The sequence below is a fragment of the Lepus europaeus genome, chromosome 8 (assembly GCF_033115175.1).
Source record: "Lepus europaeus isolate LE1 chromosome 8, mLepTim1.pri, whole genome shotgun sequence".
NCBI classification, from domain to species: Eukaryota; Metazoa; Chordata; class Mammalia; order Lagomorpha; family Leporidae; genus Lepus; species Lepus europaeus.
In genome coordinates this window covers 109367383-109380641 of record NC_084834.1, presented here as the reverse complement: position 1 = coordinate 109380641, position 13259 = coordinate 109367383, and the positions used below count along the sequence as shown (strand labels likewise).

Sequence of the window (13259 nt, the reverse complement as noted above, 5' to 3'; positions counted from 1 at the left end):
CTCATCATGAGCTCACATCCTCATTTATTTCTTGTCTCCAAATAACTACTTCACCTAATACACTAAACCACTCTAATTTGACATGGGACAAGCCTAAAAGGTTGTTCTTCTAAGTTATAAATGTACTTTTAAAAATAGGAACTAATATGAAATAGTACCTTTTTGGGTTAAAAAATAATCATGTACATATTTTGAGGGCAATTGAATTTCTGATCCACCTTAAAAATAGTCCGGAAGGAGTTTGAATAACAAGTACAAAATCAGAGTTAGATTTACAGAATAAGTCCCTAGTGTTATATAGCACAGTGAGGTGGCTATAGTTCACTATAACCTATTATATACTTTATGAGTAAATAAAAGAAAGGAACTCCAAGGTTCCAAATATAATAAGCAGAAATATTGATTACCCTGACTTTATCAGTGCACATTGTATGCGTGTATTGAAATGTCCCACTCTAGCCTATAAATATATATATATATATTAACTGTTAACAAAAATTAAAATAAAATATACCACTAATCTCTAACACACTGAAAAATATGATCTCCTGAGATGAAATCATTGGTAGACTTGGAAGTCTGAAATAATTCCAATATAAAATAAAAATCAGTTTCCCATTTTCCTCTGTTTTTTTTTTTTGTTTTTTTTTTTTTTTTTTTTTACTTTTTGACAGGCAGAGTGGACAGTGAGAGAGAGAGAGAGACAGAGAGAAAGGTCTTCCCTTTGTCGTTGGTTCACCCTCCAATGGCCGCCGCAGCTGGCGCACCACGCTGTTCCAAAGGCAGGAGCCAGTTGCTTATCCTGGTCTCCCACGGGGTGCAGGACCCAAGTACTTGGGCCATCTTCCACTGCATTCCCTGGCCACAGCAGAGAGCTGGCCTGGAAGAGGGGCAACCGGGATAGAATCCGGCGTCCCGACCAGGACTAGAACCTGGTGTGCCGGTGCTGCTAGGCAGAGGATTAGCCTGTTGAGCCACGGTGCAGGCCCCATTTTCCTCTGTTTTTTTCTGATCACAGCCATTGCATAAAAAGTCAAGTGCCTGGTTCTAAGAAGTTTCCAAGGCTGGCGCCGTGGCTTAACAGGCTAATCCTCCGCCTTGTGGCACCGGTACACCGGGTTCTAGTCCCGGTCGGGGCGCCGGATTCTATCCCAGTTGCCCCTCTTCCAGGCCAGCTCTCTGCTATGGCCCAGGAAGGCAGTGGAGGATGGCCCAAGTCCTTGGGCCCTGCACCCGCATGGGAGACCAGGAGACGCTTCAGATCAGCGCGGTGCGCTGGCCGCAGCAGCCATTGGAGGGTGAACCAACGGCAAAAAGGAAGACCTTTCTCTCTGTCTCTCTCTCTCACTATCCACTCTGCCTGTCCAAAAAAAAAAAAAAAAAAAAAAGTTTCCTAAGGTCATTGAAAAGAATGATGCATATAATGTCTAGCAATTAGTCTGAGCCCTGCCACACTCAGGTTATGCCACCTTGGCTTATCACTTCAACCTTCTGGGATTTTTTTCTTTATCAGTAAGACTAAATTATAAAAGACAATCTACAAGATGCACTTTTTCCTAGTATTGTATAATTTTAATCTGTGAAGAATGTCACTGAAGGAACTAGAGTAAACAATTGTAATCTGTTATTTTTGTTTTGTATCCAGAATGCTGAACTTGCGCACTTGCAAGTAGTAGGTTAATTTGTATATATATATATGTATATATATATATATATATACATATATATCTTTATGTTTACATTTCTGATTCTAGTTATAACATTACTGTGAAATTACATTGATTCCGTGTCATTCTAAAATAAATTTTCCTGGCAGCCATGTTGTGTCCCAGCAGAGTAATCTATAGCTTGCAACATTGGCATCCCATATCAGAGTGTCAATTCCAATCCTGGCTACTCCACTTCTGATCCAGCTTCCCGCTCCTACTAATGCACACAGGAGATTGTGGATGATGACCCAAGGGTATGGGCCTCTGTCATTCCTGTGCGAGATCTGGATGGAGTTCTGGGCTCATAGCTTCAGCATGGTACAATCCTGGATGTTGAGGCTATTTGGGGAGTAAAGCAGTGGGTGGAAAATCTCCATCTCTCTTTCTTTCTCTCTCTCTGTCACTCTGCCTGTCAAATATATAAATAAATCTGTTTAAAAATTAAATTAGCTTTCCCTTGATAAATAAATAGTTTAAATATTTAAATAGTTAGGTGCCCTAGCCTTGGGTGCATATACATTTATTATAGTCATCTGTTCCTGTTGAATTGATACCTTAATCACTACATGATCCACTTTTTTGTCTCTTTTAACAGTTTTTATGTTAAAGTCTATTTTTCTAATATTAGGATGGCTAATTTTTTAAATCTTTTTTTTGCTTTCCATTAGCATGGGATATCTTTTTCTATCCTTTCATGTTCAGTCTGCATGTAACTTTGTGGGTGAGGTGTGTTTCTTGTAGGCAGCAAATAGACAGGTCTTGCTTTTTTAATCCATTCAGCAAGTCTGTATTTTTTAATTGGAAAATTTAGACCAAGAGCATTTACATTCAAGGTTATTACAGATAAGTAACGATTTGTTATAACCATTTTTCCATAAATATGCCAATTGTTTGCTTTGAATTTCCTCTGTACTTTTACTAGGAGATTTTCTGACTTCACATACTTTCATAAAAATGACTATTATTCTGTTTCTGGGTAACACATCCTTAAGAATAATATGCAAGGCTTGACCAATAATGATAAATTATTTCAATTTCTGCTTTTTTTAGAAGGTCTTTGTGGTAGGCGCCACAGCTCAACAGGCTAATCCTCCTCCTGTGGCGCCGGCACATGGGGTTCTAGTCCCGGATGGTGTGCCGAATTCTGTCCCGGTTGCCCCTCTTCTAGGCCAGCTCTCTACTGAGGCCCAGGAATGCAGTGGAGGAAGGCCCAAGTGCTTGGGCCCTGCACCCGCATGGGAGACCAGGAGAAGCACCTGGCTCCTGGCTTCGGATCATCACAGTGCACCAGCTGCAGCAGCCATTGGAGGGTGAACCAATGGCAAAAGGAAGACCTTTTTCTCTGTCTCTCTCTCTCTCACACTGTCCACTCTGCCTGTCAAAAAAAAAAAGAAGAAGAAGAAGAAGAAGGTCTTTGTTTCACCTTTGTTTATAAATGAGAGCTTTGTTAGATACATTATTCTGGTTTGACAGTATCTCTTTTGGGACTTGGATGATGTCTCTCCATTCTCATTTAGCCTGTAGCCTTCTTGATGAGAAATCAGTTGTTAGGTCTAATAGGAGATCCTCTTAATGTAATCTGGCATTTCTCTCCTGCATATTTTAGAATCTTTTCTTTATGTTTTACTGTTGAAAGTCTGACTGTAATGTGTTATGAGGATCTTTTCTGATCATGTCTCCTAAGAGTTCTGTGTGCTTCTTGTACTTGGATGTTCCTTTAGGGAAGTTTTCTACTACTATTTCTATCAACAGGGCTTCTACTCCATTCTCTTTCCACACCTCCAGGAACTCCTAAGACACATATGTTGGGTCTTTTGATAGAATAGTATCCCATCAATCTTGAATACTACTTTCAGGTTTTTAAAAAATTTTTTCTTATTTTTTTTGGTCTATTTCCAAAGACTTGTCTTCTAGCTCAGGTATTCTTTCTTCTGCCACACCAAGTCTGTTGTTGAGGCTTTCTACTTTATTTTCTATTTATCATATTTAATTTTCCATTTCTGAAAATTCAGTTTGATTTCAATATCTCAATCTCTCAGCAAAATTTTTACCCATATCATGTATGGATTCCTGTGTCTCATGAATTTGTTTCTCTGTGCTTCTGAGTAATTTTATGATCATTATTTTTAATTCATCTTCAGGCGTCTCATCAATCTCTTCATCTTCACATTCTAATATTGAAGTGTTGTATCTCTTTAGAGGAGCCAAGTTGCCTTCCTGGTTCTTGTTTCTTCTATTTCTGTGTATATATTTAGGCAGTTGTGGAAACACTTGTTGGTTTTCTCCTCTGATGGGCTTTTTTAAAATATTTGTTTTATTTATTTGAAAGACAAAGATACAGGGAGAGGTAGAGAGAGAGAGAGATCTCCCACCCTCTGGTTCACTCCCTAAATGGCTGCAACAGCTGGAGTTGAGCTAATTCAAAGCCAAGATCCAGGAGCTTCTTCCGGGTCTCCCACAGGGGTACAGGGACCCAAGGACATGGGCCATCCTCCATTGCCTTCTCAAGCACATTAGCAGGGAGCTGGATTAGAAGTGGAGCAGCCAGGACTCGAATTGTTGCCCATATGGGATGCTGACGCCACAGGTCTGGACTTTAACCCACTGCTCCACAACAATGGGTTTTATCTTTGAATTATGGTTCTGTGGCTTAGAGCAGTATCTACTCCTTCAGTGGATATTCGGAGGGAAGGGCTTGCTCTCAGAAGCTGGCATCTCCCTCTAGCTCCTGGCCATGGGAGTCACTGGTGCTGTCTCCACTCTGCTGTGCATCTGCACTTTCCACACTACTACATGGCATCCCTCTTCTTTCAGTAGAATTTGCACTGCAAACTTCTCTGTAACCCTCCCATGCGAATGCGCTTCATCTGCTTTTCTTCTCCTCTGCTCTTCCTCTGGTCAAAATCTGCACATCATTTCCCTATTCAGCCATCAAGAAATCACTAAACTACTGTTTTCCTTTACAATATTGATAAGATTTATTCACAAGGGAGTGATTTTGAAGACTCAGTGTACTGTCCTTAAGGAAATTATGTGAGCAATTTTATTTTTTAATCTGTAGAAGAAAGGTAGAACAGAAAGATCCAGACTATAAAGAATTCATGGGTAGATAAGGCAGACAAGAGACTATGAGCATCTATTACCTTTTGAAGGAAGTCACTAGAGAGTTGGGTTGAAACAGAGGTGAAGAAGCCAAGTTGAAAGAAAAGTGAAATTACCACTGAATCAGAGAACATTGATCCCTGCTGTGTTATTTTATAGATTAAAAGATCTCAGAGGAATGAAACTCAGAAAAACCATGACAAAGTAGAATAATACACTTTAAGATATTAATATTTGAATTGTTCAGCTGTGTCACTTAAAAACTTAGAACTATTGGTTGAACTCTGTAATTAACACACAATTATTCTTAGGTGTTTAAATTTAACTGAAAAGTGATCCCTGTTAAATATAAGAGTGAGAATAAGAGAGGGAAGAGATATACAATTTGGGACATGCTCAATTGGACTTGCTCCAAATGGTGGAGTTAGAAATGTGCCAGGGGATTCCAATACAATCCCATCAAGGTTGCATGTACCAATACCATCTCACTAGTCCAAGTGATCAATTTCAGATCACAATTGATCACACTGATAGGTCTAAGAGTCAAAGGGATCACACAAAAAAGACAGGTGTCTGATAATACTAAATGATAGAATCAAAAAGGGAGAGAATGATCCAACATGGGAAGTGGGATACACAGCAGATTCATAGAGTGGCAGATGTCCTAAACAGCACTCTGGCCTCAGAATCAGCCCTTAAGGCATTCGGATCTGGCGAAAGAGCCCATGAGAGTATTTTAGGCATGGAAAGCCAAGACAATCTGGCAAAGAAAAAAAAAGACCTAAATGAAAGATCTCTGTGAGTGAGATCCCAGTGGAAAGAACGGGGCCATCAAAGAAGGAGGTACCTTTCTCTGAAGGGAGGAGAGAACTTCCACTTTGACTATGACCCTGTCCAAATAAGATTGAAGTCGGTGAACTCAAAAGGCTTCCATAGCCTTGGCAACTCATGACTAGAGCCTAGGGAGATTACTGACGCCATAAACAAGAGTGTCAAATTGTTAAGTCAACAACAGGAGTCATTATGTACTTACTCCTCATGTGGGATCTGTCCTGAAGGTGTTGTGCAATGTGAAGTAATGCTATAACTAGTACTGAAACAGTATTTTACACTTTGTGTTTCTGTGTGGGTGCAAACTGATGAAATCTTTACTTAATATATACTAAATTGATCTTCTGTATATAAAGATAATTGAAAATGAATCGTGATGTGAGTGGAAGGGGAGAGGGAATGGGAGAGGGGAAGGTTGCAGGTAGGAGGGGAGTTATGGGGGGGAAAGCCATTGTAATCCATAAACTGTACTTTGGAAATTTATATTTACTAAATAAAAAAAGACAAAAAAAAACTTAGAATATCAAGTAAGTCACTTGACTTTTCTGAACCTCTTTTTACTGATTGTGAAAATAGGACAGTGGTAAAACCTGCCCTCCTTAACTCAGAGGGTTATTGTGAGGAACAAATGGAATAATGAATGTCAAATTTCTTTAAAAAAAAAAGAAAAAAATAAGGTTGTACAACAATTTAGCCGTTCTGTGATACTCACCATCTACTATGAGAAGAGTTACTAATTACTCATTGCTACTCAACATATGTGATATAAATAACCAAGAACAGAATTGATATCAAAGGAGTAGGGATAGCTACACTTGGAGCTATATTTACTAAAGGCTATAATAACTCAAGTGACAGGTCTACACAACTGCATAAACCCCTTTATTAACAATGAATATGGGCATACTCGTATTGAGCATCTCTGTCTTGCCCATCCTGCCATTAGTGACATAACTTATAAGAAGACATCTGATTCAAATTACAGGGAATTAAGGATTTCTAAGAACATATTTATTCTATTGCTGCCAATTTTTTAAATTAAAAGAACTCTATTAGTATGAGTGAAAATTGAATATAGTCCATACTGACCAACTGCCAGGAAATGAACGAGGAGACCAATAGTGATTCCCAAGCTTGCAACCACTCCAAGAAAAATGAGGATTACCATCCATACTGGCCATGATCTCTGTGGTACTATTCTGGGCCTATGAAAAGGGAAAAAATGGTTCACATCAGATGATACACATTCTAGATCTATCTATGTGTCTTCTTCAAGTCACATAACATGATTTATAGCTTATCATGAATCTCTAATGTTAGTTTGAAATATAGATGCCTCAAAGACCTCAAAGAGGTAGACTCTAATGCTTATTCACTTAACATATCATATTTAAGCAGCGTGTCGAGTGATATATCAGAGAGCAAAATAGACATGATTTCTGTCCTCATATTATGAGGAGAAATTGATTTAAAAAAAACTAAAACAGGTTGCAAAACATTAGGTGGGGTTGCATTGTGTTTTTGCAAACCATAGCCATGTCATTACATGGACATGTGAAGATTTTTAAACACATAATATAACAATACTTATAGGTTTAATAAATGTGTAAGGAAGTGTCATGATGTCAACTACAGTAATCCCTGTATTATGAGATTATGGATAGGTTTTTTTCCACTTTTTGTTCATTTTTTTACTTAATTATACAATTAAATTTGTTTAACAAGTGCAGATTATTGGTGTAATATAAATCAATGAGTAAAGTTGTTTCATCATCACAACCAATTAGCTAAAAAAGAATCAGAAAATATGGTGTCTGTGTGGTGACTCCATGCCTCTTGCCCCCACCATGCTCCTCCTCTCAGAATGAATCCACAGCAACAACCTGGCATAATATAGAGTAGTTTAGGTTATAGCTAGGTTTATGGACAGTTACCTTATTCCATTTAAGGCTTGGACACTAATCATTCATCATACTTTGAAAGACAGTATGTCATGTATTTGCCCATCAGAGGAGGGACAAACATTTCTGATTTCAAATTTCATGACAACCTCAGTTATTTCCTGAAACTCTATATTCTAAAAACCCTAGATAACTCTTATAAGATAAAAAACCTTGTAATCATGGGATGTATTTAGAAGATTAGCTATTTCCAACGAATATGTAAATGTTTTCATTCTCATCTCTTCCAAGATAAATTGATTTTTAAGTAAGTTCTTTTTTTTTTCCTGAAGTGTTACCTTATACCAAAACGTGCAACTCCACCCAGTCTTATTTCCTCTTTATTCTGTCTTCTAGCCTTAACCCTAACTCTTCCTTGTACCTCATTGTCTGTTAATTAGGGTTTCCCAGAACCAATGTCATTTGTCAAAGCTCTTCAGTGACACTCCCTATTTCAGACACAACCTATGTATGCTGTCATCCTGTAATACTATTGTTTAATTTCACCCTCAGAGCAAAAAGTCTATTCAGGCATAATGCTGCCTACACAATATTTGTAACTCCAGTTAATGTTTGCTAAAGTATGTCTTTTAATAAGTACAAAAAGCGCACATGTGAGAGTAAGCACTCATATTTGTTTGGGGTTATCCAATTAACTTAGTCTGGTAGCTTAGGCTTTATGAGACATGCTGTAGCCTAAATAGTGACTCTATAGCTTAGAAGAAGTTCTCTGAAAACCATTTTTGGATACTCTGGAAGGTTTTAAAGAACACTTACTGTTGACAATAGTTCTAATGTAACCTTTACCCTCTATGAGGCTTTCTTTCTATTAAAAATAATATATATAACATCAGATTAATGTATGATTAATCCAATCCTTCTAGTAAATGTGATGCATTGTCCTTATGAATTTATTATTTTTGAATAATAGTTGATTTTATAAAATGATATTCTAAGTATCAAAAAAGATCCATTCATGAGATAATATACCCTTCATTTACCAAATAAATTTTTGGTAATTTTTTTATAATAGGAACTTACATTCTAGGATGAATCCCTCATTTAATAAAGAGAATAGATTAAAAATGGATCTTCAATAGATTTATCAATTCTATATATTTAATGAAACTATAATTGCCTGACTTTTGGACTGGATCTACATCACATAACGCACATTACTATTCTGGTACAATAAACCATTTGCCATAATGAACTTGCAGTAATGATATTGATTAAACGTATGGTAATTCATTATTCACAATATTAAAATATCAGTCTCACTATAATTCTCTCCACTGAGTCCATGCCAGGTATAATTTTTTAATTTATATTTCCTATGACCACATTCTGTTATTTCTTTAACTGTTATACTACAAGGCACACCTAAATGCATTTTCCCTTATTGTAATGTGATTTTTTCATTTGAAGTAGTTGCACCTGGGTTCTTTTATGTAATAAAATGTTAAATTAAGATTATGGTGGAAAATTCCCTGAAATTTATAATTTTTTGTAGAAGACTTTAAATCATTAGGGTAAGAGTTGTGAAGAGAGATTAGAGAAACCTAACAGTCAAAAGGATTTGAATGGCCTCCACTTCTGCTTTTTCTTTGGCCTACAGATGGAAACCCACTTGAAAACCTATTCATAAAGGTATTTCATTTCCTAAAGTTTCAAAGTCATATATGAGTAAATTTCTATTCTTTGCAAATAACCAAATGTTGCTGATTTTGATTCTTTTTTCCTAACTTTCTGAAACTTTCCAGAGACCTCAGGTAATATGATTTTTGACCTAAGTTACAGAAAGCAACCAATTAACAACAGTAAAATTTAGGAGATACTCTATCAACCCATTAGGTTTTGCAGTTTTCTTCCAAATAAATCCCACTTACCTGTACATGATGTACAGTTTGCTGTGGCAGTAACAAGGATAATAGTGGTGGTGGTGGTAATGGTGATGGTGGTGGTGATGATGCTGGTGATGATAATGGTGATAGAAATCAAAATGTCCTGGTGTAGTTGATGATTTGTGTATTAAATCCAAGGTTGGTTGGTTGGTTTTTAAGGGTTGGGTGAGATTTAAAGAACAAATGAGAAGAAACTTGTCTGACTAGTGTTAATAACCGTCACATTTCAATAGTTTCAAGATAGGAGTCATCCAGGGAATGACAAATATCTTTGACTTGGCTCTTCAAAAAAATATAACCCAGTTTGAGTTGGCTACCTAAGAGTTACACCCAAGAAACAGCTTTAATCATAACTCATGGTTTAACCAATTCCATATACTGGTTTTCTTCCTCAGTTAAAACTAGCTGTATGCATTTAGTTTTTTATATAATTTTTCATTTAAATTTAATTACTTTTTGACAGATTTATAGATACAGTTCTAAGAATGTATTGATATTCTCTTCTCCCTCTCCACACTTTGTTGCTCCTTTTCTTTTTTTAATTTTTGAGACATAATATTTTAAAATACATTACAGTAAAAAGGTTTAACGCTAAGCTGAAAAAGAAGTTTAACAAGTAAAAAGCAAAAAGACCCTGGTTTAGTGGAAATATGGACAATATATATAAATAATATAATATATAGCTATATATAATATAAAAAATAATTGAATGGAAAAATGACCATTTTACCCATATACAATAAATTTTAAAGTAATTGTAGATCACTAAAACTATAGTAGTATAACATTCTTAACCACTGGTTTGACAAAGTTACAAAACAAAGTTTTACAAAACTATATTTGTAGCAATACTGATACACTAAAATATTTCTTTTTTCTTTCTTTCTTTTTTGTTTGTTTTTTAAATTTTAGTTCCTTCATATAAGGGAGAACATGCAGTATTTATCTTTCTGGGTCTGGCTTGTTTCACTCAAAATAATGTTCTCTAGTTGTGTGCATTTTGCTTCAAATGGAAGAATTTAATTCTTTTTATAGCTGAATAATATTCCACTGTATAAAGATACCACATTTTTTTTTATCCATTCATCTGATGATGGACACCTTGATTGGTTCCAGATTTTGGCTGTTGTGAACAGTGCTGCTATAAACATGGTGGTGCAGGTATCCCACCGACACATTGTGCTCAAGTCTTTTGTGAATATACCCAGTAGTTGGATTGATAGAACATATGGCAAATCTATTTCAAGTTTTGAAAGAAATCTCCACAGTTTTTTCCACAGTCACTGCACTAATTTACAGTCCCATCAATAGTGTGTAAGTTTTCCCTCTTCTCCATATCCTTGCAAACATTTGTTATTCTCCATGTTTGGATTTTAGTTATTCTGACAGGGATGAGGTAATATTTCATGGTGGTTTTGATCTACATTTTCTGATGTCTAGTGATGTTGAGCATGTTTTCATATACTTATTGGCCATTTTAATTCTTCTTTTGAGAACTGTCTATTGAAGTCCTTTGCCCGTTTCTCAATTGGATGGATTGTGTGTGTGTGTTTTTTTTTTATTATTGTTGAATTCTTTTTTAAGATGCTGATATATCCAGGATATTAATCTTTTGTCAGATGGGTGGTTTCAAAATATTTTTTTCCATTCATTTTGATGTCTCTTCACTCTATTCATTGTTTCCTTTGCAAAAGGAAAAGGTTCTAAGTTTGATATGTTGTATATGTTTAGTTTTGCTTTTGTTGTTTGTGGTTTGGGGGTCTTGTCTAAGAAGTTGTCCCCTATACCAATATCTTGGAACAGTTCTTCCAACAACTTCATAGTCTAAATTTAAGGTCTTAAATTTAAGTTTTGGATTCACCTTGAGTTGATTTTTGTATGAAGTGAGAGGTATGAATCTAATTTCATTCTTCCACATCTATACATCCAGTTTTGCCAACACCATCTATTAAAGAGACTATCCTTACTCCACTGTACATTCTGAGCATTTTCATCAAAAATCAGTTGGCTCACTGTATGTGGATTAACTTCTGGACTCTCTACTCTGTTCCATTGATCTATGCATTGGTTTTTATGCCCAAACCAAGCTGTTTTAATCATTATAATTTTTGTATGAGTTGAAATGATGCTTCCAGCTTAATTTTTCTTACTCAGGATTACTTTGGCTATTTGGGTTTTTTGTGATTCCATATAAATTTTAGAATTTTTTTTACTCTGCAAAGAATTCCATTACCATTTTGATAGAATAGCATTGAAACCATAAATTACTTTAGGTAGTATAGACATTTAAATGATATTGATTCTTCCAACCAATGAGCAAGGAAGATTTTTCCAATTTTTTTGTATTCTTGATGATTTTTTTAAGATTTATTTTATTTATTTGAAAGACAGAGTTACAGAGAGAGGTAGAGACAGAGAGAGAGGCCTTCCATCAGCTGGTTCACTCCCCAGATGGCCGCAATGGCTGGAGCTGAGTCAATCCTAAGCCGGGAGCCAGGAGCTTCTTCCCACGTGGGTGCAGGGGCCCAAGGATGTGGGCCATCTTCCACACTTTCCCAGGCCATAGCAGAGGGCTGGTTCAGAAGAGGGACAACTGGGACTAGAACCGGTGCCCATATGGGATGCTGACGCTTAACGCCAGGCTTTAACCCGCTGTGCCACAGCACCGGCCCTGTCTTGATGATTTCTTTCATCAATGTTTTACTATTTTCATTGTAGAGATCTTTCACTTCCTTGATTAAATTTATTCCTAGATATTTAATTTTTTGTGGCTATCATGAATGGGATTTCATCCTTGATATCTCTTTCTGTAAGTTCATCATTAGTATACAAAAAAAAAAAAACACAAAAAACAAAAAACAAAAACTACTGTTGATTTTGTAGCATACAATGTTACAGAATTGGTTTATCAATTCCATTTTGGTGGAGTGCTTTGGTTTTTCATGTACAACATCATGTTGTCTGAAAACAAGGATATTTTGACTTCCTCTTTTTCAATTTTGATGTCCTTTATTTCTTTTTCCTCCCTAATTTCTCTTGGTAAAACTTACAGTAGTATATTCCAAAAAGTGGTGAAAGAGAGAATCCTTGTCTTGTTTCAGACTGAGAGGAAATGCTTTCAGTTTTTTCCCATTCAGTATGATATTGACTGTTAGCTTGTGATATACAGCCTTTATAATTTGGAGGAATGTTTCTTCTATACCTAATTTGTGGAAGATTTTTATCATGAAGGGGTATTGAATTTTATCAAATGCTTTCCTGGCATATGTTGAGATGACCATATGGCTATTATTCATTCTATTGATGTGATTTACGACATTTATTGATTTGTGAATGTTGAACCACACTTGCATTTCTGAGATAAATCCCAGTTGATTGTCATGTAAGATTGTTTTTATGTAGTTTTGGATTTGATTTGTTAATGTTTTGTGGAGAATCTTTGCATCTTTGTCCATTAAGTACATAGGTCTGTAGTTTTCTGGTAGTTTTTGATGAATGACTATTAAGGATTTGTACCCAAAAGTGGGGGATTTAGTCAAGAGTGAGGCACAGGAATAGAGCCAAGAGTCAAAAATGGTTTACTCATCAGAGTTTTTTGTTTACAGGGTGTTATAGAAATACTTATTTTGTAGAAATGTGTGTATATGGGGTGAACTCACAAGTTAACCAATGAAAGCTGCAAGAAATCAGTCTGAAAGTTTTGAACACACAATGTACGAAGATGTCTGTCACTTGAACAGAAAATTCCCTCCTATTCTCTTTCTACATCCTGG

The 13259-nt window shown here is 36.1% G+C and overlaps 1 protein-coding gene across 1 annotated transcript in view; it reads right to left on the bottom strand.

Moving 5' to 3' along the window:
• Positions 1–13259, bottom strand: part of LOC133765354 (transmembrane protease serine 11B-like) — a 34062-nt gene that overhangs the window by 12528 nt on the left and 8275 nt on the right. The window contains exons 2-3 of the mRNA XM_062198934.1: positions 9472–9689; positions 6732–6847 (exon numbers count right to left, since the gene is read on the bottom strand). Coding sequence (XP_062054918.1) covers positions 6732–6847; positions 9472–9689 — 334 coding nt within the window. The remainder of the gene's footprint in view (positions 1–6731; positions 6848–9471; positions 9690–13259) is intronic.